At 54.3% G+C, this 27,551-nt stretch overlaps 1 protein-coding gene across 4 annotated transcripts in view; it reads left to right on the forward strand.

Annotated features, from left to right (window-relative positions):
• DNAH1 (dynein axonemal heavy chain 1) overlaps nucleotides 1-27,551 on the forward strand; it is a 76,162-nt gene that overhangs the window by 21,178 nt on the left and 27,433 nt on the right. For all 4 annotated transcript variants that reach the window (XM_042979085.1, XM_015537467.2, XM_042979086.1 and 1 more), the window contains exons 9-36: nucleotides 4,702-4,859; nucleotides 5,623-5,834; nucleotides 6,450-6,748; nucleotides 8,128-8,278; nucleotides 9,066-9,259; nucleotides 9,354-9,579; nucleotides 10,075-10,194; nucleotides 10,493-10,575; nucleotides 11,679-11,820; nucleotides 12,311-12,466; nucleotides 12,850-13,048; nucleotides 13,128-13,381; nucleotides 13,888-14,100; nucleotides 15,598-15,762; nucleotides 16,472-16,593; nucleotides 16,694-16,799; nucleotides 17,299-17,478; nucleotides 18,125-18,265; nucleotides 18,885-19,048; nucleotides 19,238-19,351; nucleotides 20,107-20,295; nucleotides 20,589-20,694; nucleotides 21,406-21,519; nucleotides 21,970-22,119; nucleotides 23,711-23,797; nucleotides 23,907-24,093; nucleotides 26,404-26,495; nucleotides 26,691-26,845. In XM_042979085.1, the coding sequence (XP_042835019.1) occupies nucleotides 4,702-4,859; nucleotides 5,623-5,834; nucleotides 6,450-6,748; nucleotides 8,128-8,278; nucleotides 9,066-9,259; nucleotides 9,354-9,579; nucleotides 10,075-10,194; nucleotides 10,493-10,575; nucleotides 11,679-11,820; nucleotides 12,311-12,466; nucleotides 12,850-13,048; nucleotides 13,128-13,381; nucleotides 13,888-14,100; nucleotides 15,598-15,762; nucleotides 16,472-16,593; nucleotides 16,694-16,799; nucleotides 17,299-17,478; nucleotides 18,125-18,265; nucleotides 18,885-19,048; nucleotides 19,238-19,351; nucleotides 20,107-20,295; nucleotides 20,589-20,694; nucleotides 21,406-21,519; nucleotides 21,970-22,119; nucleotides 23,711-23,797; nucleotides 23,907-24,093; nucleotides 26,404-26,495; nucleotides 26,691-26,845 (4,479 nt within the window). The remainder of the gene's footprint in view (nucleotides 1-4,701; nucleotides 4,860-5,622; nucleotides 5,835-6,449; nucleotides 6,749-8,127; nucleotides 8,279-9,065; nucleotides 9,260-9,353; nucleotides 9,580-10,074; nucleotides 10,195-10,492; nucleotides 10,576-11,678; nucleotides 11,821-12,310; nucleotides 12,467-12,849; nucleotides 13,049-13,127; nucleotides 13,382-13,887; nucleotides 14,101-15,597; nucleotides 15,763-16,471; nucleotides 16,594-16,693; nucleotides 16,800-17,298; nucleotides 17,479-18,124; nucleotides 18,266-18,884; nucleotides 19,049-19,237; nucleotides 19,352-20,106; nucleotides 20,296-20,588; nucleotides 20,695-21,405; nucleotides 21,520-21,969; nucleotides 22,120-23,710; nucleotides 23,798-23,906; nucleotides 24,094-26,403; nucleotides 26,496-26,690; nucleotides 26,846-27,551) is intronic.

Raw genomic sequence — 27,551 nt, forward strand, 5'->3', positions numbered from 1 at the left:
TTTTAGTGGTTTCTTTTGTATTAAACCTTTTATAGTGCCTCGAATCCCCTGCTTTCTTATTTAACTAGTTAATATCTGTTTTGTCAGGTTTCAGTGGTATCCTTCGACTCCCTTTGTGTTCCTTTGTAACAATCTTGACTTTAATCTACTTTCCTCGTTCCTTTCTCCTCCCATTTTTAGTTGCTTTTTTCTCCTTATTATTTAATATGATATTCTTCCACTCTCATACTTATCTTTGTTTTGTTTTTATTTTTAAAAATAAAATTGATTGATTGATCGATTGATTGTAGGCTCTTTGCCCAATGCGGGGCTCAAGCTCACAGCTTGCTCTATGGACTGAGACAGCCAGCAGCTCTTATCTCTGTTTTAGTCTTAAATCTACAATTAAGTGGATTAAGTGTATCAACCTTTTCTTCTGAAATTTCTCCCATCATCCAGTAGCGGAGGGTAAGGGGGGTAGGGGGTCAATCCTCTTTTTTATATCCTTCTAGGTTCTTGGCTGGGACTCTGTAATACAAGACAGGTTAGCAAAAGAAGAGCTTGCAAATTTACATGTTTCCCTTAACATGGGAACCTTCTTAAAGAAATGAAGACCTGAGGAGGTTAAACCTACACTAGGTTTGATGAAAAGTGGAAAGTTGTGGGGATAGTGGCAAGACAAAAAGATATGAGCTAAGCATAGTAAACTGAGGAAAACTTAGCAAGGCCTCTTCACTGGGATTCCACTTGGCATCACTCCATCTTGGAGTTAAGGATGTCCTGTGCTCTGGGTATAAGGAGGGCACTTCTTACATGAGGGTCTTATGACCTGCTTCCGGGGAAGGCCGTTTCTCAAGCTGCTCCAGCTTAAAACATTCAAGATGCCAAGGTACCATATTTTGGTACCATATTTTGGGGTAGTATGTCTTGAACCTCACCAGTCTCTTGGTTGGATGAAGCTACTTTTCTAGTAGATTCCTCATAAAGGGTTCAAGGCTATAGTGTTCCTAGAGTTCTTGCATGTTTAGAACTTGACAAACAACTTGATTGGAATAAAGTTCTTGGTTCACACTTTTATTGCTTGAGTTTTTGGGTTTTTTTTATAATACTGCTCTTTTGTTGCCTTGCTTTGAATGTTGATTTTGAGAGACCCAATGCCAGTCCCACTCCCTTTCCCTTGAAAGTTGTTTGATTTTTTGGCTTGGAGGCCTTGGTGTTTTTTGTTTGTTTTTTTAACAATCTTTAAAGTCTAAGCATTTTACTAGTTTACATCTCAGAGTTGATCATTCTGGGTCAATTTTCCTTAGTACAAAATGGGCCTTTTAAATACATAGATTGAGATATTCTTTTATTTCTGGAAATTTCTCTTGGATTATAGTTTTAAATATTAGTTGTGTTCCTTTATCCAGTTTTTCTTTATCAGATTCCATTATATATCTCTATCTATCTATCTTGCTTTGCTTTTTTACCTATTTCTAATTTAACCACTTTCTGTCCCTTTTAGTTCTTTTTTTTTGCCTTATTTTAATTTTCTTGGTTATATTCCTTTCTTCAATGTATTTTATTAAATTTTTTTTACTTTATTAAATTTTTTGACTTTATTCTTCCGTAGGCACCTCATAATTTTGCCTTCCTTCCAGAGATAATTTTGTTTCCTCCATCTTCTTGCTGTTTGCCCATTTCTGTGTTTTAGTTGTGAGTTTCGGATTCAGGGTATTTTTCATATGCCCACATACTTGTGTGAAGACATTTGGTTCAGTTTGAAGTTAGTTTTCCTTTGCTTTGTCTTTGTTTTTTCTTTGAGGGATAGGTGAGAATTTTCATCAGGGAAGGTGCTCTCTCTTTCAGTAGCTTTATGTAAATGTGGTTACTTTCACCTATTCAGTTCAGGGATTTGGGGTGATTTACAAGATTCCTAGTTCCAGGGCGCCCTCTTCTGTTAGGATAGCAAACTATTAAAATTTTTTTTTAATTTTTTTTTATTTTGAGAGAGAGAGAGAGAGAACAAGTGGAGGGAGGGGCAGAGAGAGAGAGAGAGAGAGGAAGAGAGAATCCCAAGCAGGCTCTGCACAGTGCAGAGCCTGATGTGGGGCTGGAACCCACGAACTGTGAGATGGTGACCTGAGCCGAAGTTAAAACGCTTAACCGACTGAGTCACCCAGATGCCCCCGTTTGTTTTTTTAAGTGGATGTGTGTGTGTGTGTGTGTGTGTGTGTGTGTGTGTGTGTGTTGGAGAGAGGGCTTGTCCTCCAAGTTGTTTGTTCTCTCTTATCTTGCAAGACTCTAATTTTTTGCTTTTGCTTCCTTTTCTATCACCCTTCAATCTCCAAAGTATTCCTCTTCTTGTCTTTTACCTTCCCCTTAATGTCATGATGCCTTTCAAAGAATGTTATCTTGGGGGTACCTGGGTGGTTTAGTTGGTTAAGCGTCTGACTCTCGATTTTGGCTCAGGTCACGACCTCAGGATTCGTGGGATTGAGCCCCATGTCAGGTTGTGTGCTGTCATTCGGGTTGTGCGCTGACAGCGCAGAGACTGCTTGTCTCTGCCCCTCTCCCCGCCTCAAAATAAATAAAGAAACTTTAAAAGAAAAATGTTACCTTGAATGCAAGCACAGAGGCCCCTTCCTTGTCCTAAGTGCTCTGCTTCTCCAGAACTCAGTCAGTGTTCTTGCAGTTGGGGTGGACTTTCTGTCTTGCTGGTAGGATCTTAGACCAAGCTTAGGGCTCCCACTGCTCCCCTCTTCTGCACAGTTTTTTTCAGACAGCCTTCGTTTTCCAGGCAGGCTGGCAGCGGGAGGGTGAGTAGTAGCTCACTGGGAACAGATGATTATTCTTCTAAAGATAATGTGAAGTTTGGGCATTTTCTTTATTCTGCTTATGCTAAAGGTGAGGGTTTAGGAAGCACTATTTGTCCTTTTCTTTTTTCCCTTCTTTCCTTTTTTTTTTTTTAGAGCATGATGGGAAATTGGAATTAATGTAGCCACCATTACCTTGGTGGTCCAGAATTCCATTTCTTGAGTTTTGTATCATTGGCAGTGTGTTTGGCTTTCATAACAAATATGCTGGGCTCAGATTGGCCTAGATAGTAGGAGAATCCACTGTTTTGCCTGTAACTAGGAACTGGGTGCAGGATGTGCCAGCTTAGTGTGCCGGGGCTGTCTCCAGGGTGTGCTGGCTTCATCCCCAGGCGGGATGGCAGCAGCAGTTTCCGAAGCACAAAGTCCAGAGTCCACTGAGTCCTGCCGTAGATTGGATTCCCTTGAAGCAGAGCCGGTTTGAGGGATTCTTATACAATTGAGTTCTTTATGAAGTCCTCTCAGGAGACATCTCTAAGGGAGTGAAGGCCACAGGATGTAATGGAGGAAGCAGCTGGGCAGAGATGTGATTTTAGGAGAAGTACTGCCTCTGATCTCACAGGGAACTCTGGAGCATTTGTCTTGAGGAAGATGGGACAAGGGGGCTTGATTTTACAGCTCGGCGTCAGTTGTTGATTATAACTGAGTCACATTCCCACTCCTAAGCCAATTAGCAGGTTGAGCTCCACCATGACCGGCTTAGACAGGTGAGATAACCCAGAGCTAACCCAGACTTGTCAGCTTCCTCGAAGTCCAGTGAGAGAGGAGAGAGTTCTAGAGCAGCAGTCAGGTCCAATTAGGAGGAAGTGGATGTCAGGCAGGCAGCCATGTGTGTGACAAGTGTCTCTCTTGTGCCAGGCACAGGGGCACAGCAGTGAACGCAACCCATGAAGGGCCTGCCCTCCTGGGCTCTCAGTCTGGCCAGGAAGACACACAATAAGAAAATGAGGTGATTCAGGGTTTTGATAGGTACTGTGGAGACCAGGAAAGACAAGGGAACAGAGATATCATGGAGGGGCTCCTTTACATTAGATGGTCAGAGAAGGCCTCACTGGGGTGGTAACATTTGAGTTGAGTCCTGGAAAAAGTAAGGGGAGAACAGGATGCTGACTGAGGGAACAACAGTGAATGAATGGAATGTATGAAAGAAATGCCCTTAGGGGGTCAGGAGCACTGGGACTGGGGAGGCACTTTGGGGGCACAAATGAGGCTGCCCTCATCCAGAGGGGGCAAGGCTCGTCTTAGATAGAAACCCTAAGGGGGGAGCCTGGGCTGGTCAGGCAGAAGTAGGAGTGGGTCAACCAGGGTGTGGCCACCAGAGGAAACAGTGTATGCGAAGGCTATGAGGTGAGAGCTCAGCGCTGCCTGTGGCTGGGGTGGGGTGACCAGAGAGGAGAACAAGGAGGGGCTGGAGCGCCTCTTGGGGCTCAGGAAGAGGTTTGGCTTTATCCTAGGATGTAGGGACCCAGGGACCCAGGGACCCAGGATGGATTTTTAGCAAGAGAAGGAGGTGCTTATACTTGAGTTTTGTGGGGAGTGGATTGGAATGGGCAGGGGTGAAAGTGAGGGGACCAGGCAGGGAGGGTGCCTTGTCGGGATGACATTGAGAAGTGAGAAGCAAAACAGGCAGACTTGAACTGATGTGATGGGGAAGAGGGGGTGGCATGAAAGAGGGAGGGGACAAGGGTGATGGAGGTTAGTGGCCGGGGGCCAGGTGGGAGGTGTGCTCATGAATCCGGAAGGGAAGCCCCAAACTCATGCCCACAGGTTAACGCTAGAGGAGAGTGGGCCCCAGCCAGCCCACAGCGTGGGGGTGACAGGATATATGGAGCCCCCTGACGTCCCTGTCCCCCCTCTCCATTGGCAGCGTTCTGGAGCACCTCAGCAATCTCTCCAGAGAAGTGAACCTGGACTATGAGCGCAGCATGAACAAAATCAACTTTGACCAGATTGTCTCCTCCAAGCCTGACATGTTCTCCTACGTGACCCTGCCTAAGAAGGAGGAGGAGAAGGTGCCCAGGCAAGGTGAGGGGCGTTGGACAAAGACCCCATGGCCACCCCCCTGGCCACAGCCCTCCTGCCCTCCCTTCACAGCACCCACCGTGCTTCTTCTCCAGCTGCCTGGAGGGCTAGGGTCGGGGTGGGGGTCAATGAAGACTCCTTTAAAAACCAGTAGTGTGAGCAGGGCTGAAGGAGCCAGGTAAATGTGTACTAGAACAGCAACTGTTGAGAAATGGATGAAAGGGCTCTGATGGTCTGACTGAGGAACATACCGCCTGCCCTTCCTCCAGTAGCAGGAGCAGGTGGCATTGCTACAGCCCCATTTGACTTGTGGCAGACTGAGTCTCAGAGTAGGACACTAGTTCCCCCAAGTCTTCCTTTCTTTGAGTTCCCTGATGCCCGTGAATTTCATTCCTGTGAAATGCCCAGGAAGCTGGGGCAGTGCATGGGCGGTGGGCACTCCAAGGGTCCTGGTGCCCACATCTCCTTCGCTTGGTGCTGGGTTATGTTGCAGCATGGGTGGGAGTGAAGGGGGAGATGGTCTGTGACTCTCCTGTACTTCAAAGGGGTCAGTGACCCAGAGGGGCCTGGAGGGGATTCATTTACTCACCCAGAGTGGGCAGCTCATTGCGAAGCTGTAGGGCCACTCTGGAAGGTCTTGGGAAAAGAGGGGTTCTGGGGACGTGGGTGTCTCTTTGGGAGGAGACGGGAGTTGCATCTCTCCATCAACACCCCTGATGTTGTCCCAGGCCAATCTGACACTGGCCCTCTACCGCCATCCCTGCAGGGCTGGTGAGTGTTCCCAAGTACCCCTTCCGGGAGCAGAAAGAGGATTTTACCTTTGTGTCCCTGCTTACACGGCCAGAGGTTATCACGGCCCTCAGCAAGGTGCGGGCTGAGTGCAACAAGGTGACTGCCATGTCCCTGTTCCACTCAAACCTCTCCAAGTACAGCCGCCTGGAAGAGTTTGAGCAGATTCAGTCACAGACCTTCTCTCAGGTGCGTGGTCATCAAGGGCACGGAGGGCTGCACACAGGCCAGAGCCTTGGAGCTGACTGGCTAGTGGTGAGGCTGTGGGCTCTTGTTCTCTTTAAAACCTAGACCTTGTGGGAGGATGGGGGGTGGTGCTCCCAGGAAGATGGCTCATCCCAGAGAAGAAAGGAAGCCCAAGGTAGTCACTTTCCAGCCAACCCTGGTGGCCTCTGAAGCAGACCCCTTGTATTGGAAAGGAGAGCAGGAACCCCACATACCTCCTAAGAATTGGGGTGTGAGGGAAGAAGGGTACAGCCTTGTGGGGGATCATCACCAGATGGTCCAGAGAAAAGCTCCCCTTCTCTGTTTCATTCTGTGTCTCTCTTTCTCTGCTCATTTCCTGTGTCTCAGTCTCTGTCTCTTTCTTAGCTGGAGGAAAAGTCCTGTTTCTGCTGTCCCCTTTCCCCTTCCCCCAGAGCATCCCTGGTCCCCAGGGTCACAGGAGGGTGCTGGTTGGTAGGGGTGGGGGGAAATCCTTCCGTGGTCATCTGGGTCCTGGGACCGCCCCAGCACAGCAGTGCACGTAGCTGTGGGTAGCACGTTCCTGGGGCGGCCGCCTGATGCCACCCATGGCCACTCCAGGTGCAGATGTTCCTAAAGGACAGCTGGATCAGCACGCTCAAGGTGGCCATGCGTAGCAGCTTGCGTGACATGAGCAAGGGCTGGTATAACCTCTACGAAACCAACTGGGAGGTGTACCTCATGTCGAAGTTGCGCAAGCTGATGGAGCTGATCAAGTACATGCTGCAGGACACGCTGCGTTTCCTGGTGCAGGACTCACTGGCCAGCTTCTCGCAGTTCATCAGCGACGCTTGCTGCAGCGTGCTCGACTGCGCTGACGACATGGTCTGGGGCGAGGACTTCATCAACAGCCCCTACAGGTTGGGGGAGGTGCCTGGTGACCCCACCGCCACTCCTTGCTAGGCCCCAGGGGCTAGGCTGGTGCAGGGTGGGGGAGGAGGGCAGCCAAGATGAGGATGCCCAGCACTGCCAGGTCTCGGATGGCAAGGAGAGCCTGGCCCCTGCCCTGGTGGCCAGGGAATGTCCCACCAGCTCCGGCTTGCATGTCTCTGGTGACCTTCGTTTTCTCAGTCGGCAGTTACTCTTTGAGTACTTGCCATGAACCAGGTGGGGTTCTGGGGGAATAAGAGACGCATGACTCCTACTCTCACGGGTAGGAGACTGCAAACAAATGAATCAGTAGCTGGTCATGGCCAATCTTGGCAGGGGGTGTGAGAGACCCTGGGTGGGGCAGGGGAATTTGCCAGGGGTTCAGGGTCATCTGAATGAAGACCTGAGACTGTGAGGAAACTGGCTGCAGAGATGCTAAGGAGGGGCGCCGGTAGAGGGACCAGAGGCTCGGAGGGGGAGGAAGAACTCGGGGCGGTCGAGGAAGGAAAGGCTAGAGCTATGGCTGGAGCAGGGAAGGCCGGTCAGGATGGCGTGGGAGAAGTTGCAGTGGCAGGCCAGATCACAGAGCCTCCTGGGGTCATGGTCCGGGGCTAGATTTATTCTAAATGTGGTTAGCGGCCACCAGAGGGGAGTTATAATCTGATTAAACGATGCTCTGGATTTGTGGGGACAAGTGAGGCAGAAGACAATATGACCAAGTCTCCTACCATTGCTAGACGAGGGAGATGACAGAGGGGGCTGGGATCTGAGGGCAGCAGATTTGGGGCCATGCATGGGTGGCAGTGCTACAGGCCAGGCTGCAGGAGGATGTGCAGTGGGAGGAGGGGAGGGGAGGAGATGAGCTGACTCCTGGGGTCCGCAGCTAGCACTGAACCCTGAGGGGAGCTGGCAGGAGTTAGGGGACACAGAATGTTTGAGATGCCCATTAAAGGTCCAGGAGGGTGGTCTAGAGTGCAGCAGGGAAGCCTGGCTGGGATCTAGGCTTGAGGGTTGCTGGTGTGTGGTGGGCATCTGAAGTTAAAGATGGTGCCTCCCAGGGAGAGCACAGGGGCCACAAGGGCCCATAGTCTGGCCGACCTGCCCTGATGACCTCAGGACCGCATGGGGGGCCCTCCATCTCCCTGGTGCCAGTGGACCTCTGGGCAAGTGGCAGAAACGGAATAGGCTTTGGTAACTAAGTTACCAGTGTTTTTCTGGTAACAGGTTTCTGGGAGGAGGGAGGAGGCACTTCTCATGCATGGAGAAGCTTGAGAGCCATCATGCTGGCAGGAAGGGCAGAGGGCTGGGTCTGCTGCTTGCAGACCTCCTCAGGCCCCTGCCCACCGTCAGCCCAATCATTGCCCCGCAGGCCCCGGAAGAATCCCCTATTCATTGTGGACCTGGTGCTGGATAGCTCAGGGGTGCACTATAGCACGTCACTGGAGCAGTTCGAGATATCTCTGCTCAACCTCTTCGACAAGGGCATCCTGGCCACGCACACGGTGCCCCAGCTGGAGAAGGTACAACTGTAGCTCGAGGCCAGGGCCCCTGCTGCCCTGGCTGCTAGCGGCTACTGAGCTGCAGGCTAACCGTATTACAGTGGTTCAGCTTTCGTACAGGCCTCCCACCTGGCCGGCAGTGTGCTCAGCCCTTTAATTCTTGAATGGCTCACTTACTCCTCACTACAAGCTGCCCTGAGAACCATTAGCATCTCCATTTTGTTGTGAGACTTGGAGAGGTCTAGCATAAGGGCACAAAGCGCCTAAGTGTCAAACCGACTGTTCAAACCGGGCTCACTCACCCACCCCTGTCACAGCCGTTCTCGTCCAGATTCCACCCTCTTTATCCCACCCAGCTCCTGGCCTCTCTCTTCAGCTAAGATGTGGGTGCAGACTGACCTCCACAGTCAGGACCCCTTGTCAGAAGTCCCTGCTCATCACCACACCTACGTACATCCCACTGCTCCGGGCCCAAGAGCTTCTGGAACTTCAGGCCCCTCTTGTCTCCCCTGCTGGTTAGCCAAAGCCATTGGTGACCTGGTGGCCCTGTCTGCTCCTTTCCTGGGCACTGGACCGAGTCAGGCCCAGGTAGAGGAAGACGCTACCCTTTGGTCGGGCTCATGAGGCTTCCAGCCCTATATTAGTCCACAGCCCGCTCTCAGAGACACCACAGCAAGCCCTCTCCCTGACCCCTACCACGCTGTCTGTGATTGGCTGCACTGCTGCCCATTCTGGCTTCGGGTCTCATCTCCAACCCCTCTGCCCACCTGCCTGCCCCATGGCTCACCCCCTGCCTTTGGCTCCACAGCTGGTGATGGAGGACATCTTTATCAGCGGCAACCCCCTGCTGGAGTCCGTGGGGCTCCACGAGCCACTGGTGGAGGAGCTGCGGGCTGTCATCGCCAATGCTGTGCGCAAGGCCATGATCCCACTGCAGGCCTATGCCAGGGAATACCAAAAATATCTGGAGCTGAATAACAATGACATTACCACCTTCCTCAAGTACGTGCATGCATCTGAGGGTGTCTGTGTGTCGGTGTGACACCGGGCCACCCACTTACCACCCTCTGCCCCTCGTGTGTGCCCCTGTCCACAGGGCCTACCAGACACAGTGCCCATCAGCCGAGGAGGTACGGGAAGTGGTGCTTACCCACCTGTGGGAGAAAGAGATCCTGGACAGCTCGCTGCCCAGCAGTGTCGTCATTGGGCCCTTCTATATCAACGTTGACAATGTCAAGCAGAGCCTGTCCAAGAAGCGCAAGGCCTTGGCCACTTCCATGTTGGACATCCTGGCCAAGAACCTGCACAAGGAGGTGGACAATGTAAGTGCCCAGCCACCTGGCCCTGGTGACTGCAACAGCACATGCACTCTTGCATACAGGGTGAACTCCCAGGAACAAGGTGTCCCTAGGCAGGGCCAGGGTGTCTGCAGATGCCCAGGCTGATGGGAGGATCTGGAAGTCACCCTGCCTTGACCCTGTCTGTGGGGAGGCATCCCATGTGGAAGGTCTCAGGGAATGGGTACTGTTAGCTCTCTCCATAGACCTGGAAAGACCTGGGAACCCCTCCCAAAGACAGGCCATTTCAGGGAACTGAGGGCATGCAAGTGCAGGCCTCAGGAGTCCCATGCATGTGTTCACTGGACACAGGAGGCTGGGGGGGGGGGGGACCTTGGCTCCCCAGCGAGTCAGCTGCAGGGTATGGCGGGGTGGCGGCAGTTACCTGTTGGGAGACACGGGGGTCCAGGAAGGAGGAGCAGGCCCCAGGAATGGCCAGGGAGGGTGCATGGCCTCCCTAGCCCCTCCTCTCACCGCCAGGTCTGTGAGGAGTTTCGCAGCATCAGCCGCAAGATCTATGAGAAGCCCAACAGCATCGAGGAGCTGGCTGAGCTTCGCGAGTGGATGAAGGGCATCCCTGAGAAGCTGGTGGGGCTAGAGGTGAGGCGGGTGTAGGAGGGACCAGAGGCTGGTCTCTGGGGGCTCGGAGATCAGGAGCCAAGAGGCCGGAGGTGAGGTAGACCCAGAAGATGGAGGTTTGGAGGGTCATGAGGCTGGATGCATGGTGGACGTTCAGAGCCATGCTGTCTGGGAGGCCAGACAGAAGGTATGGGTTGGGGGCTGGGTTGGGGCTCCCCAATTCCAGGCCTCGCCTCTCTGGAAGAGAGCAGCCTTTCTTTAGCACTTGACCACTTTGGGGTCCCACACACGCAGTTCTCATTACCACCTGTCCATGCAGGAGCGGATTGTGAAGGTCATGGACGACTACCAGGTCATGGATGAATTCCTTTACAACCTCAGCACAGAAGACTTCAATGACAAGTGAGTGGGAGCTTGGCTCCCATCCCAGAGGGTAGGGAAAGAGGTGCCGAGACGCATGGCTCTCAAATATCCCTGAGGCCACAGGCTGTGTGGTTATACCAGAAATGCCTGCCAAGTTGTCAGAGACCATGGCTCCACATGGGCCAGGGCCAGGGCCAGGTGGCCAATGGGGCAGAAGGAAATCATTTGAACCTCTTGGCCTAGGGACCCTGCTGCCCCCTCACCCTGTCTCCATTCTCTATACCATTGTCAGCCTGACACACACATGTTCACATGGGCCTAGGATCCCCTTGTTTGTGGTAGGGACCCTTTGGGATCCTTGGGAGCACTGAGTGAAGGCAAAGTCAGACCGGTGGTCAGTCCCTGGGGAGGAGTGCTTGTCTCCACCCAACTCAAGAGCCTTGTGGGAGATGGCTTTAGGTTGGAGTTTTGCTCCCAGAAACCCCTTGTCTGCCCTGCCTCACAGACTAGGGGTGCCTTCAGAATGTCAGGGCCTGGGAAAGGTTGGAACTATCTCCTGGGAACCCTGCCAAGAGCCCCAAGCATCAACCCTCCAGGGCATCCTGGTGCCCAGGGTGGGCTTCCCGCAAGGTCAGCATTGCTAGGCCAGATTTAGGCAGAATTCTCGAATCCTACAGGGCCCCCACATCAGCCAGGCAAAGGGAATTGGTCTGATATGAAGGAAGTTAGCCTGGTGGCCCTGGTTGGTCACCAAGGAAATAGAGACTAAAGGCTGTTGCTTTGTCTCATGGGAGGTAAGGCCCCTCCAGACCCTAGAATGTAAGAGGGAAACTCAACATTGCCTCTCATTTCCAGCCCCATTCTCCCTCTTGCCCCATCACTGCACTGGGCACCTTGGACCTGCATCTCCCTGGATGCTGAGCATAGCTCCCAGACCACAGTCACAGGGCAGGGACTGCCTCCAACCCTGATGGTGGCAATGGCTGCCTCCAGCTCACTTCTACTTCTACTGGCCCTGGCTGGCTCCAGTGGCCGCCTGGATTCCTCCATTCTCCCCTTAACCCTGGGTGTCCCTGTCTGGCCTGGTCACCCTATGATTTCAGCTGTGACCTTCCCCCCATCTCCATCCCTGCACCATCCAGATGGGCTGCCAGCAACTGGCCTTCTAAGATCCTTGGGCAGATAGAGATGGTGCAGCAGCAGCATATAGAAGATGAGGAGAAGTTCCGCAAAATCCAGATCATGGATCAGAACAACTTCCAGGAGAAGCTGGAAGGGCTGCAGGTGGGGCCAGTTGAAGGGTCTTCTAGGACTCGCTCCCCACCGCACATGTGCTCCGGGCCCAGGCCTGGCTTTCTGTATGCAGGAGGGGCTATGGCAATGTTTGGTGGATGAACTGGTGGGTGGATGAAAGAACGGCTGAAAGAATGGGCTGAAAGCCTGGATGGGTGCCTAGGCAGCAAGGTCCAGAAAATTCAAGGTTGCAAAGAGCCCCAGCTCTTCTGTTGTGTCCTCTGAGCCCCGGGCGGCAATGGGCACAGTGTTCAGGGTACTGGGTCTCCCTCTGACCTTGCTGTGTTACCCTGGGGCGGTTAGCCTGCCTGTGATGGGCCAGGAAGCTGTTCACTCCAGGAGAAGAAAGTGCCCCCAGAACTGGGAAGTGTTGACGCCTAGGAACTTCAGGCCTCTGTGTGTGTGTGTGTGGGGGGGGGGTGGAACGCATGCACATGGTTGGGGCCCCAGAGGCCTCTGACCCCAGCTCCTCGGCCCACAGCTGGTGGTAGCTGGCTTCACCACACATGTGGAGGTTGCACGAGCACACGAGATTGCCAACGAGGTGCGGCGGGTCAAAAAGCAGCTGAAGGATTGCCAGCAGCTAGCGATGCTGTACAACAACCGGGAGCGCATCTTCGGCTTGCCCATCACCAATGTAGGACTCCTGTGGCACTCCAGCCAGCAGCCCCCAGGGCTCAAGGAAGAGCCCACAGCGTCTGTGGCCGTATCTGAACCCAGCTGGGCCCTGGGTGGCAGGGCCCTGACATTTGGGGGGTGGGGCTGAGCAGGTTGCAGAGAGGGAATAGCTCAGCCCTGGCCCTCAGGGCAAGGGGACAGTTGGAACCAGGCAGGAGGTTTTGCTGAGCCACTCAGAGCCCAGAACCTGTGCGCATCAGGAAGAAGGGAGGCCAGGCCAGGGCTCATGGGGACAGGATCAGGGACAGCAGCTAGGAGTAAGGAGGGGGAAGGGACCTGGCCCAAGTTTGGACAGAGACCGGGAAGCACCCCAAGACAGCCTTGGTTCGTCTGCCCCTGTAGTACGACAAGCTCTCCAGGATGGTGAAGGAGTTCCAGCCCTTCCTGGATCTCTGGACCACAGCCTCTGACTGGCTGCGCTGGTCTGAGAGCTGGATGAATGACCCCCTGTCAGCCATAGACTCTGAGCAGCTGGAGAAGAATGTCATCGAGTCCTTTAAGACCATGCACAAGTGCGTGAAGCAGTTCAAGGACATCCCAGGTAGGCAGCCAAGCCGGCCTGTCCCCTCTTTCCCTGCCTGTGCTGGCTGTTTGTCACACCTGCCTGTTCTGCCTGGCAGCCTGCCAGGAAGTGGCCTTAGACATCAGGGCCCGCATCGAGGAGTTCAAGCCATACATCCCACTGATCCAGGGGCTACGCAACCCTGGCATGCGGAACCGGCACTGGGAGGTGCTGTCCAATGAGATCAACATTAATGTCAGGCCCAAGGCCAACCTGACCTTCGCCCGCTGCCTCGAGATGAACCTGCAGGACCACATCGAGAGCATCAGCAAGGTGGCAGAGGTGGCTGGCAAGGAATACGCCATTGAGCAGGTGGGTGGCCACCAGCAGGCCCTGCCTGAAGGCACAGGAGTTTGACAGTACTGGGCCCCATCCCTGGGGTCATTCACTAGGCTCAGGGGTTGAGGTGCATTCTATTTGGTGAACAATCATGTACATAAAGTGCTTGGTGCGTTGTTATTACTCATTTACTCCTCTCGAATACTTCTTGGCCCAGGAAAGAGCTGATAACAGATGGGTAAATTAAGGCTCAGAAAGGTTCAGCACCTGTCCAGGGTGACATAGCCAGTAAGGGCTAGAACTGGGACCAGAACTTCTTAGTTTCCTCTCAATACATGCAGCACGTGTGTGCATACCAGCTGGCCTTAAATTCGGACTAGGGCCTACGGGGGATTTGTTAACCAGACAAGCAGAGAATATTTACCAGAGGGCCACGATCAAGGCTGGACAGAGCCTGCTCTTCCCTGCCCAGTGCTGGTCATGCGGCATGTGGGCCAGCTCCTTCCTGGGACCCAGCTTCGACTCGCCCCCCACCCCAGGCACTGGACAAGATGGAGAAGGAGTGGTCGACCATCCTGTTCAATGTGCTGCCCTACAAGGAGACAGAGACCTACATCCTCAAGAGCCCAGACGAGGCCTCACAGCTGCTTGATGACCACATTGTCATGACCCAGAGCATGTCCTTCTCACCCTACAAGAAACCCTTCGAGCAGCGCATCAACTCCTGGGAAAACAAGTTGAAGCTGACCCAGGTGGGCTCTCCCTGTCCTCACTCACCCCTCCCAGCCCTCACAGAGGCAGCCCTTTATGGCGTCTGGGTGGGACTCAAAGCGGCAGAGTGCCTTGCCCAGGTTTGCCCTGCTCCTAGAGCTCTGACAGGCTTCTCTCATTCAGAGAAGAACAGCTAGTATGAGGCTGTCCATCTCTGAGGTTCGGCTGCCAGAGAAGGCAATTCAGGATGTGAGGGTAGGGCTAGTGTTTGGTCTGCTACTATGGCTGGGGAGAGGCTCAGGAGGCATCTGGTCTTGGGGCTAGCACCTTCAGTCTCAAAACTTTCTGGGCTGGTTGCCACAAGGCCCTGAGGCTCCTCAGTGCCCTCTCTTCTCTGCCCTGAGCCTCCCATTTCCATTTCATTTGGAGCTGGCTCAGAGGGAGGGGGCACTGGGGACTGCCCCTCTCCGGGGCTCTCAAGGCCAAGGCAAGAGCTGTCTGCAGAGCCTTGGAGGACTGTCCTGGGGCTAGGCCTACTGGTATGATTCTTACAGTCCCTTCCCTGGGACCTTCCTGGGAGCTGTTCAGAAACCTCCAGTGAAGGCCAGGAGCCAAGTGAGGAGGTCTTATCCGTGTGCTCCTTGGATCACTCAGAGATGCCCGAGTTCATCGGCATTGTCCCTGGGTCTCCCTGGGTCACACTGTCCCCTCCACCTGAAGTTTCATCCCTTCCTGCCGTCCCCTCCAAGGCTCAGCATCCATCAGCCCTCACTGACTCCCCCACAACCACCTGTAAGATGGCCCCTGGTAGCTCTTACAGAGCCCATCACACTTGCTGGGCCCTTGGTGATTCAGAGGCAGAACTAGCTGTTTCATGGACCATGGACACCTCTAGTGCAGGGAGCATATCCTGTTTCCCTCTGTTTCTCACATGGGTGTGGCACAGGCCCAGCACAGAATGGCTGAAACACACACATCTCTTGAGGAAAGGAATGAATGAATGAATGGAGGAATTTGCACTGATAGGAAAAGAGATAAATCCTTAAAGAAGGATTTGGAGGTAGAAGTAGAAAGTGGCTTGTTTTGAAGGTGTCTCACTCTTGGACTCATGTTTCAGAGAGCATTTTATGGATCTCATGCTCAGGTCTCAAGACACCTCAGAGAATCCTGGGGTCATAAATCCAAAAGTCCTTCCGGGAAAGGAGACTGGTCTGACATTCCATGTGTTGGACTCTTCCCTCTGTTACTTCAGGGTTTACTGGTGTGAGTGTGTTTCTCTCGTAAGGAAGAGAGAAAGCCCCCCTGTTGGAGGCTTGGGTGTCCTGTGGGGCACTTTGACTTTATCTGGAGGGGAGGGCCTCTGTGCAACCTTTGTTCCCTGAGGTCCCGTGACTGGCAGTGTCATCTAGAGATTCACCTGTGGATGCTGGCTCTGGTGTCCAGTGGTCTGCTGAGCACTCTGGTGGGGTGAAATCTCTAGGTCATGGAGGACAGGACCCAACTGAGACCCCAGCCCTGACAGTCCATGCCCTGTCCAGGAGGTGCTGGAGGAGTGGCTGAACTGTCAACGGTCCTGGCTCTACTTGGAGCCCATCTTTAACTCTGAGGACATCAATCGGCAGTTGCCTGTGGAGAGCAAGCGCTACCAGACAATGGAGCGGATCTGGAGGAAGATCATGAAGAATGCCTACGAGAACCGGGAGGCGAGCTCACATGGGGATAGGAGGGGGCAGCTGGGACCACTGAGGGCCCTGGTTACATTGTTGGGAGCCTCCTGGTCTCTTCTCTCCCTGAACAAGTAAGACTGAAGGACAAGTCCCAAGTCCTGTGTCTCCCTGATTGGACTCCCCAGTCTCAAGACATACTCCTCAGAAACACAACAGTTGGTTTTCTTCTTGCAGATTTGCAGTCTACATTAGCATTTTAAAGTCTCTGACAAGTCCTGCAACAAATCAAACTCCTTGGCTTTGTTTAACCCTAATGTTTTTGACTATAGACTTTTTTTCTGTGGATTGACAGGGGTGATGAATGTGGGCCCTGGCTCAGGGCCATTTTCCTGCCCTCTTTCCTTCCCAGTTCCTATTGGTGGTCTCTGGCCAGCATGCGTGCCCTCTGAGCCCACCTTGCCGTGTCCCAGTTTGACCATGCTAACTTTTTTTTTTTTAATTTTTAAACATTTATTCATTTTTGAGAGATAGAGTCAGAGTGTGAGCCAGGGAGGGCAGAGAGGAGACACAGAATCCAAAGCAGGCTCCAGGCTCTGAGCTGTCAGCACAGCGCCGGACTTGGGGCTCTAACTCACAAACTACGAGACCATGACCTGAGCCGAAGTAGAACGCTTGACCGACTGAGCCACCCAGGTGCCCTCTGACCATGCTCACTTCTACTTTCTCTCTGGCCTGGGCCATGCAGGTGATCAACGTGTGTTCTGACCAGAGGCTGCTGGACAGTCTGCGGGACTGCAACAAGCTGCTGGATATGGTGCAGAAGGGCCTCAGCGAGTACTTGGAGACCAAGCGGGGCGCCTTCCCCAGGTGGGCACCACCTGGCCCGTGTCCACTCAGGCAGTATCCGCCCACGAGGCTGGGGCACAGAGGCTGCCTAACCCGCTCCCTCACCCTGTTCCCCTGGCAGATTCTACTTCCTGTCAGATGACGAATTACTTGAGATTTTGTCCCAGACGAAGGACCCCACGGCCGTGCAGCCCCATCTGCGCAAGTGCTTTGAGAACATTGCCCGGGTGGGTAACTGGGCCTGGGGCTCAGGCCTTGGAGTTCTGGGGCACCTTCCCAAGGAGGACAGCTCTTCTCTGGCCCCAAATCCTTTTAGCAGGAAATGAGGTGATGAGTGAGATTCCTGGCCTTTGGAGACAGCCGGGGCCTGTGGGAGGAAGGGCAGCTGTAGAACCCCCAGCTCAGGGGAGTTCTGTCCCTCTAGTACACTGAGGTGCTGGCTGAGCCAAGAGACCCAGGAAGCCGAGGCTCCTGAATCACCTCATCTCATCTGTGTCTCCAAGGGAGGTCACACAAGCCTGGGCGAAAGGGGGACACACAGCACAGGCTCCGCCTCCTTCCCCAAGTGGACTGGGCAGCAGCTGGGGACAAGGCAGGCCCATCCCGCACACATGCAGTTGAGGGAGTGGGTGGAGGGGGCAGGGCCAGCCCTGGGGCTATGGTGGTCGGGCCACCCCACCGGGCACACAGTGGGTAAGGCCTCTCTTGCCCCGCCCCTGCCCACAGCTGCTGTTCCAGGAGGACCTGGAGATCACACACATGTACTCAGCAGAGGGTGAAGAGGTAAAGCTGTCCTTCTCCATCTACCCATCCAGCAACGTGGAGGACTGGCTGCGGGAGGTGGAGCGCAGCATGAAGGCCAGCGTGCGGGACATCATCGAGAGGGCCATCAAGGCCTACCCCACAGTGAGCCGTGCCTCCCATGCCGACACAGCCTCTGTGCCTCCCTGCTCCATCACGGGGCTGCCTGCCTGCCGGCTGGCCTCATCCTCAAGCTCTGCCTTGACCACTGCTGCTCGCAGGAGCAGAGCCAGGGGCTCTCTGGGGGCAGGCAGTCCTTGAGGTTACTGGAGGAGGAGTCTGAAAACGCTCCCAAAATGAGACATGCCCCTGATAATAACCAACCACTGTGGTTGTGTTTCAGGCACTCACTGTGAGCCTGGCCTGACCGGGGCCCTCCCCCATATTATCTCCCTCAGTCCATGGTCAGCAGCTCGCCTAGGTGTTAAGCCTTATCGTATAGAGTCAGTTCAGAGCCGTTCTCTGCCCAAAGGCATGTGATTTGAAAGTGACAGTCAGGATCTGAACCCAGGACTGTGTGTTCCCTGATCCTAGGCTCCCACCCCTCAATTGCAAGGTCTCCTCTGCTGAGGAAATGATGACTCTGCCCAAATCACTCTGCCAGGAGGCCTAGAGCTTAATGGCTTCTCTGCTTCTGAGGCGGAATTAACTACTTGGGCCTAGAAGCACAGATGAAGTTGAAGCGAACAAGAGGATGCAGGGTTGGGGCTGACAGCCGCCTGGGTCAGCCCTGCCTATGTTATCTTTCTAGATGCCCAGGACCCAATGGGTTCTAAACTGGCCTGGCCAGGTGACCATTGCTGGATGCCAGACCCACTGGACCATGGAGGTGGCAGAGGCCCTGGAGGCCGGTAATCTCAGTAACAAGCTGTTCCCCCAGCTTGCTCAGCAGGTGGGAGATCACTATCTGCTCCCCCCCATGCACCCCTTACCCTGGGAGAACCCAGTCCCTTGAGGACGTTTTCCTATATTGATCCTGTAAGGGGCCTGGAGTGAGATCTAAAGAGCAATAGGCCAGACACCTCCAGAGATGAGTGTCTCAGAACCAGCCACTGGTGGGAGAGACTGGAGGTCTGAGGAGAGTTCTGAGCCCAAGCAAGTGCCCCTCTCCTGATGGTCAGTGAGAGAGTCACACACCTGGGGCCTTCTTGCACTGTGCCGTGGGCTCTCCTTAGTCTGTACACCGGCTCCTCACCACACCCCTTCCTCAAGCCCCTTGCCAGGCTCCACCAGCTGGCTCTCAGAGGCTCAGATGACACTGTATGCTGCAGGGAGGCAGATGCCATGCATGTGCCTCTGCTTTTATCTGCTCTCCTGCCAGACTTCCCAGGTGGCCAATGTCCTGCCTGCCCTCTCCCTGCCTAGTTCTGTGCCCCTTCCCATCCTAGACCATAAGAGGCCCCCAGAATAGAGATTATTCCTGGCAGAAGCCCACCATCTGTGCAAGGGAGGGGAAACCTACCTGCAGTGTGATCATGCCAGTATCTGACAGTTTCCCCACGCTCCTGCAGCTCAGTGACCTGGTGGCCCTGGTGCGGGGGAAGCTGTCCCACATGCAACGAGCTGTGCTATCAGCACTAATTGTCATTGAGGTCCATGCCAAGGATGTGGTGAGCAAGCTGATCCAGGAGAATATAGTCAGTGTGAATGACTTTGAGTGGATCTCACAGCTGAGGTGAGGATGCAGGGGCCCCTGGGCCCGGCCATATCCAGGGCCAGGGCAGGGTGGAGAGGCAGTCTACATTAGGCCCTGGCACAAGCTGGGCAGGGGGCCTTGATGCCCTCATTCCCCACCTTGCCTTGGCCACATACCCAGTGGCCCATGGTCCCCATGACCTGGGAACCCATCTCCCTGAAATGCTAGGTACTACTGGATGAATAACAACCTGTACATCCGGGCTGTGAATGCCGAGTTCATCTATGGCTATGAGTACCTAGGCAACAGCGGGAGGCTTGTGATCACACCCCTGACCGATAGGTGAGCATCCCCCTCCCCATGTACCCTCCTACCCTGGGAGCCTCCCTCCAGCTCTGGCTGGCCTAAGAGTTTGGGAACCACAAGGTACTATCAGTCATCAAAACAGTGCAAGGTTAGGAGCAGGGGTTTCAGGTTCAAAACCAGTTCTGCCCATCATAGGCTGAGGGACCTTGAACAGGTGACTCAACTCTACGTGCCCCAGTTTCCTCTGCAGCCTCCTCAGGGTGGTTATGAGAATTTTGCCAGCCAAGGTCTAAAGCTTTTAGCCACACATGTGGCACTCAGTAAGCATCTAACGGATGAGCTTTACTAATTTCATCAGTGAAAGCCTTCTTTCAACGTACCAGAAAAATTGATCTTGAGAGAAACAAGATCCTGTTCCTTTTGTACAGTGAACAATTCTCTTCTAAAATAATCAGTCATTTCCTCTGGCCACTTGTACTTAGCAGCAGTTGAATTTTCAAATTGGGTTTTGAAGAAGGAAAGTGAAGTGTGGTCAGAGGTCAGCCATCCCAGCAGGTCCCTGAGCAAAGCTCTGCAGGGTCATGGGGCCAAGTGGGGGAAGCACTGGGCAGGTGGCCGAGGGCCCCAGTCCTGACCCCAGCAGCCAAGGCTGGGCACATGTGGGGCCCTGACAGGAAGGAGAAGCAAGAGCCACTATCCACGAGGCCCAGCACAGGAAGGCTCTCTCTCCTTGTCTCTGGGAATCCTGAGGAAGGAGCGTGGCCCATGCCTACCTCCTCTCACTCCTGCAGGTGCTACCTGACTCTGACCGGGGCCCTGCACCTCAAGTTTGGGGGTGCCCCAGCTGGCCCAGCTGGCACAGGGAAAACTGAAACCACTAAAGACCTGGGCAAGGCCTTGGCCATCCAGACAGTGGTGTTCAACTGCTCTGACCAGCTTGACTTCATGGCCATGGGCAAGTTCTTCAAGGGCCTGGCCAGGTGAGGCTGGGCATGAGGTTGGTCCAGGACAGGGTAGGAAGGCTAACCTCTCCCAGGGACACTGCCTGAGACTCCCAGGAGCATCACAGGGTGGAGGAGGGGACAGGATGGAATAATAGCAGTCAAAGACTCAGACCCTAATGGGCACTGGGCTGAGGTGGTGGGTGTTGGGAATATGTCCAAGCTGGCAGAGATGATCATTATAAGCTTCCTCTCAGCAGAGTCACAGGGGGCTTTGGAGATGTCAAGTGAGCTCTGAGCTCATATCCCCCCATTGTTCTTACCTTATTCAGTTCCGGGGCCTGGGCCTGCTTTGATGAGTTCAATCGCATTGATATTGAGGTGCTATCTGTGGTAGCCCAGCAGATCACCACCATCCAGAAGGCTCAGCAACAGCGTGTGAGCATCCGGGGTTCCACCACCACCCCATGCCTCCCTCAAGTTACCACCGCATCACTTCAACTATCCCCAGCATGCCCACGCTGCCACGTGGCTCCTCATACCGGCGGCATCAAAAGCCAGGCACTCAGGCCTGCCCTGAGCCCAGCCTGTTTCATCTCACAGGGGACTGGGCAGTCCCAGTCCCCCTTGTGGAACTGTCCCTGAGGGGCTTTTGTAGCCAGTCAGAGAGCCCACGCCCTCGCCCCACTCCAGGTGTAACTTTCAGGCCGGCTGTGGTGGAGGAAGGGGTTCCTTATGGACATCCTGACCCTTATGGAAAGCCCCAGCCATTTGTCCCTTCTCTAGCCTCATTCAGAGTGGCCAGAGTTCTCCTCCTGGAGACAAGAACTGGGAGGCTGGCAGGTGCCCAACCCCACCCCAGTAGGGTGCTGGGTCCTAGTCAGAGCTGAGCTTGCCCAAGTCTAGGAGAACCAGTGTCAGGAACTGGGGGTAGGGTGTGGGTAGCAGGAGATATGTGAATACCTCAGGGAGCTGGGACCTGGGAGGCAACTGGTAGCTACCGGGACCAGAGGTCTTAGGTCAGATCCTGAGGAGCCAGTCCTCTCTCCTGGGCTGAGCAGCTATAGCTGGGACAGGGTATCCACAGGGAACAAGGGGCCCATCCAGAGAGGAGGCAGGTGAGTCAACCCCTCCCCTCCCCCCACATAGGTGGAACGCTTCATGTTTGAAGGTGTCGAGATCCCACTCGTTCCATCCTGTGCTGTGTTTATCACCATGAACCCAGGATATGCTGGTCGCACCGAGCTTCCTGATAACCTGAAGGCGAGTTTGGGCATAGGGCAGACCTAGTGACTTCTCAGGGTACTGGAAAGCCCTGCAGCTGTGGCCTCAGAGGTGCCACAGAACTTATGTGAGGACACACAGCTGTGGGACATCAGGGATGATGACCCCCGTGGCATCCCTCCTGCCCAGTGTCCTGAGACCCACTCTGCAGCCATGGAGAGGAGACCCCGGGCTCGTCCTCAGGTTTGGGAGAAGTCAGGGGGCAGGTTCAGGTCAATACAAAGGCCTGATTTCTAATGAGTAGAGTGGTCCAGCCACAGGGGAGGATACACCTCAGCTATGGCAGGCAAGATGCAGAGGGGAATCCAAGCATCGGTGAGGCAGGAGGGTAGTGAGGCTGCCTTCTGAAAACCAGGCAGTCCAGAGAGTGAGTTGTGGTCTGGGAGGGGAGGCCTGCTTCTCCGTTCACGTGTGCACTCCGTGCCCCAGGCGCTCTTCCGGCCTGTGGCCATGATGGTCCCGGATTATGCCATGATTGCGGAGATCTCCCTCTACTCCTTTGGCTTCAACGAGGCCAGCGTGCTGGCCAAGAAGATCACAACCACCTTCAAGCTGTCTTCCGAGCAGCTCAGCTCACAGGTGAGGAGGCCCTGCACCGACCAGGTTCCAGGGTGTGAGAGCTGCCATCTGCTCCCGGTGAGCCCCATAGGATGGGAATTACATCCCCACCTCTCAGCTGAGGGCTAGTTCAGATGCAAGGGAGGGTCAAACGTTAGGAAACCAAGGGCCACACAACCCAAGGCTGAGGAACAAGTACATTGGGTCTTACGGGAGCCCTGCTTTCCCCCAAGCCCCGCACCATGGGCCATCCATTCGGCATGCTGAGCCCAGCTTCTGGGACAGCTGCAGTGGACACCAGTGCGGACACCAGCACTGGTGGGTAAGCTTTCCCGTTTGGCTCTCTTCTCAGGCAGGCTCCCCCTTTGCAGTGGCAGAGATGAGCCAAGCTCTGGGCTTACATGCTGCCCGCTTAGTTTCTCTTTCTTAATAGTTGTAGAAAAAGTCCCTGGTGTCATCCTAATGGGCCCCTTCTGGGTGACCTGCTCATGCATGAACACCAGTCACTGTGGCCAGGGGGAAGCCGTGCGGCCTTTGGCCAGGGGTGCCCCCCAAAACCCACGTGCTGGAGGAAATGCAGTCTGTTCCCAGGAAAAGCAGCAGCTGCCCGCCACAGTGCCGCCCGGGAGCCAGAACCCCTACACACCTTCTTTGTAACCATCTACTTTCAAAGATGCTGCCCTCCCGTCAGACTCACTGTACCCACGTGGTTCTGGAAAGGCAGTCAACCCTTCTCAAGTGCCAGTGACTCAAAGTGTAGCCCAGTCTCTTCATCCTGCTCCAAGTCTGAGACTTCTGGGAAGTGCGCTGGTCCGTGGGTCAGGTCCAGATGTAGCTCTCATGGTCTGGCCTCATAGACAAAAATGATAAATTTAAGGGGCACCTGGGTGGCTCAGTCGGTTAAGCATCCAACTTTGGCTCAGGTCACGATCTCGCAGTTCATAGGTTCGAGCCCTGAATCGGGCTCTGTGCTGACACTTCAGAGCCTGGAGCCTGCTTCAGATTGTGTCTTCCTCTCTCTGCTTCTCCCCCGCTCATGCTCTCTCATGCTCTCAAAAATAAGCATTAAAAAAAAAGATAAATTTAACTATTTCCAACATACCTGCCATATAATGGAGAGAAACAGAACCAGTAGCAAAGAAGAGAAAAGCCTCGGTAGTGTGGCTGAAAGGGTGGGTCCAGAGAGATTTAAGAGATAATGTTAGAAGGAAGCTCAAAGGCCCTCAGGGCCAACCCTATTGTGGCACCAATGGGAACTCCTTTCACATTTTTTTCCTCTCTGCCCCTGGTGCAGTGCTGGGACTGCAGGACTCTGCTTGGGTCAGAGTCCTCATCCTCAGGGGCCAAGAGTTGAGCAGGGGATGCAGAATAAGTAAACTTGTGAAGGGAGAGGGCTGCTGGGATGGTAAATAGAGGGTGCCAGAGGAGTGCAAACAAGGGCACCTGGCTCAGGCTGGGGCATGTGGGCAACCACAGATAGCTGTCGGGGGAAGTGACATTGTAGCTTCCAGCTGGGTGAGGGCCAGGTACCAGGTGGGAGGTAGAGTGTTCCAGGCAGAAGCCCCCAAAGGGACAATGCCCACCCACCCTTCCTCCTGTGTGGTGGTGACAGGATCACTATGACTTTGGGATGAGAGCTGTGAAGACAGTGATCTCGGCTGCTGGCAACCTCAAGCGAGAAAACCCCAGCATGAATGAGGTGAGCTCCATCCAGCAGCACGCCCAGGTGGGCCTCCAGGATGACTCAAGAGGGGCCAGAGGCACAGCCGACCTGCGTCCCCTGAAGGCCCCACTGGCCTCTGCTGCAGGAGCTGATATGCCTCCGGGCTATCCGAGATGTGAACGTGCCCAAGTTCCTGCAGGAGGACCTCAAGCTCTTCTCTGGGATTGTATCAGACCTGTTCCCCACCATCAAGGAGGAGGAGACTGACTATGGCATCCTGGACAAGGCCATTCGCCAGGTCTGTGAGAAGAGCAACCTCAAGGATGTGGATGGTGAGCCCCTGGCCCCTGCCCTCACAGTGCTGGGGTGGCCATCCTGGTGTTCCAGGGCAGGGGAGCAGAGACAGGGCAATACTACCTCAGGCCAAGAGTGCCACAGGCTGGGGACTGCCAGCAGTCCCTGCCCCAGCCTTGTCTCCACTAGAAGCTTCAGGTAATAGATGTCTAGGAAAATATCCTCTGTCCCAATCATGCTTCTGATACCAGATGTGCAAGTTTCCCAATTCTTCAGCACCAGCTGGCTGTCCCACAATTCAATTCAGTTCTGACACTAATCAGAGTCCCAAGTCCCAAGTAGTCACAAGTGGTGAGCCCCCAGGTTACCCACAAATTTTCTCCAGCTTGGCCACAAATCAGAAGTTCCCATGACCCCCTCCTTAGGTTTGACCATTCACTAGAACAGCTCACAGAACTCAGGGAAACAAGTTTACTACTTATTATATAATAAAGGATATGAGCAAGGATACAGACAAATAGTCAGATGAAGAGATACATAGGGTGAGGTCTGCCCCCTTGGAGTTGGGGGTGAACCACCCTCCCAGAACATGGATGTGTTCGCCTACTACAAAGCTCTCTAAACCCCATGCTGTAGGGATTTTTATGGAGCCTTCATCATGTAGGCATGATAAAATTTTAATTATTATCAATTATTCTCCACTTCCAGCCCCTCTCCCTTCTCTGGAGAATAGGGGAGTGAGCCTGAAAGTTCTAGGCATCTAACCATGGTTTGGTCTTTCTGGTGACCAGCCCCCTTCCAGGAGCCCACCACCAAGAGGTGCCCCATTAGAACAAAAGACATTTCTAGCACTCAGGAAATGACAAAGGTTTTAGGAGCTCTGTGTCAGGAACCAGGATCAAAGGCTAAGTATTAGAAAAGAAGATTCTCCTAGCATCCTATTTATAATGGTTTGAGGAGCTCTGTATCAGGACCCCGGGGCAGAAACCAATGTATATTTTGCTGGTTATTTTACATTGGGGAAGCAAATCCTGTTGTCTCCCCCAGACCTCTTGCTGTGGTCCCTCTCTCCACGTGGGGAGTAGTCACAGCACTTGGGCTCTTCTTGGGCCCTGTTCCTCCCTGACAGGAGCTCTCCTCTGCTCTGTCTTCACCTGCCTGGGGTGGGAATCACTGGGGAAATGGTGAGCTGTGGCCTGCCCACACCCACCACCCCACTTCGCCCCCACCCCAACTCCCCTCTTTTGGAGCAAAGCATGTCACTTCCTTCTTCAGGACTTGCTCATACTCCTCGTGGAACACGGCCCTGTTGTTGGGCTAAGGAGCATTTGGGCTTTTCTTGAACTGGATTGTCACAAAACCCACCACACAGTTGGAAGAACTCTGTGGGATGCCCTCATCAGTCTCCCTCTCGCCCCAACCCTCTTTCCCAATAGAAGGTGGGGGTCTCAATGCAGCCGCTGTACAGTCATGCAGCTTGAGCTCTGGTCCCACCATCCCCTAGCCCGGCTGACCTTTCCTCTCCTCCTAGACCCTCCCTGCCTGTCCTTTGTGAAGAAGGGGGGTGCTTCCCCAGGAAGTCACACCTGGCTGTTCTGGCCACCCTGGCTACACGGGGCCCTCTCTGGGGCCTGATGTGCTCATGCTGCAAGGCCTGTCCCCCATGCCTTCCACTTTTCATTCCACATGCAGCTCTGATGCCCCTTCCCGCCCACCAGGTCCCAGCAGGCTTGTTGAATGAAGCCTCAAAATCTCTTGCTCATGGCCTTGGGTCAGCTTAGCCATCACTGAATGAGTGGACCATGTCTCATTAACAGGGACCCCCAGGCATGTGGTACCATAGCTCCCTGCTACTCCCCAAGCCGCTCTTGGGCCAAAGTGATATGTTCATTCCCTACCTGTGGGTCTGGCCCTCTGCCCACCACTGGCAGCTATCCCTACAGCTCTGGTCTTGGTCAGTCAAAGCTCCTGACTGACTCTCAGGTTTTGTCCCTGGGATTTTGCCACATATTGGCCACCATTTACTCAGGGCAGTGCTTTCGGCAGGAGCTGACATTGCTTCTGGGGCCCATGCCAGCTGGACACCTGACCAATGGATGTTAGGTACTGATGGTCACAGTGGCAATCATGGCTGGCCATTAGCAGAGAGTCCCTACTCTGTGCCAGGCTCTGTGCTCAGGGCTTCACCTGCCCCCTCCTTTGAAGTAGGCACTATTGTCAGCCGCATTTTATAGATGAGGAAACTGAGGCTCAGGGTGACCCACCTGAGGTCACACAGAGAGCTAGTGGCAGGGCCAGGACCCAAGCCCATGCTCTGCCCCCTGGGTTCCACTTGCATGTCCCTCCAGGCTTCCTGACCAAGTGCATCCAGCTCTACGAGACCACGGTGGTACGGCACGGCCTCATGCTGGTCGGGCCCACAGGCTCTGGCAAGAGTAATGTAAGTGGAGCCAAGCCAGGCGATCCAGTACCCAGACAGTGGGCCTGAGGGTGGTGGGGCCTCAGTGGGGTCTTGGCCCCCATTTGTACCTCTGTGGCCTCTAGACTACCCCTCCTGCCCCTGTGATCTGCAGCCCACTCCAGCCCTGTTCTCTGGGGAACCAGGAGGCTCACTCTTGGGTGGCTGCCTCCCCAGTGTTACAGAGTCCTGGCAGCCGCCATGACGTTGCTGAAAGGGCAGCCATCCATCAGCGGTGGTGTGTACGAGGCTGTCAATTACTACGTGCTTAACCCCAAGTCCATCACAATGGGCCAGCTGTATGGAGAATTTGACCTGCTCACCCATGAATGGTGAGTGGTCCCAATCCCTCTGCAGTTATCACCCTGTGCCTAGGCTTCTGGAGGCTGTGGGCCATGCATCCCCCTCCCCACCCTAGCCCAGGGGGAGGTCAGGAGCTCAGGCTCTGGAGCCCAAGTGCCTGGAACCCTATTCACCACTGCACTTCATTGCTGAGTGACCTTCCTCACTCCCTGGGTCTTGGTGCTGTCGTCTACAAAGTGGGGATAATAATGGCACCATGATTGCCATAGAAAATGACCTTGACATAAGGAAGATGTTTGGACAGCATGGCACATACCAAGTTTTCAGTAAGTGTTGCCTGGTGTCGTGACCCCAGAGGGTTGGCGATTCCTCTCAGGGCCTCCATGCCCTGGCAGACACATGCATGTCAGGGAAAGTGCCTTGAGCTGGAGAGGGCAACTAAGTGGACACTGCCCAAATGTCAGCGTGTGGGAGGCTCTTCTCTGGGGGGATTCTGTTTCTCTCAATAAGTTTCCAGTCTCTGCTGGGGACTTTTGCTTGGCTCCAGTGTTCTGGGGCCCAGAGAGGGGCAGTCACCTGTCTTTCTAAATGTGAGTCTGGCCTGCTCCCACATTTCTGGTGAAGGGTCTCAGCTATACCCACTCTAGGCTCCTGCATGGGTAAGTGGGGGGCCTGGGGATCAGACCAAAAACATGTTCCCCTACCCACCAGTTTCCCTGGCATTTGGGGCCTTTG

The sequence above is a fragment of the Panthera tigris genome, chromosome A2 (assembly GCF_018350195.1).
Source record: "Panthera tigris isolate Pti1 chromosome A2, P.tigris_Pti1_mat1.1, whole genome shotgun sequence".
Classification (NCBI taxonomy): domain Eukaryota; kingdom Metazoa; phylum Chordata; class Mammalia; order Carnivora; family Felidae; genus Panthera; species Panthera tigris.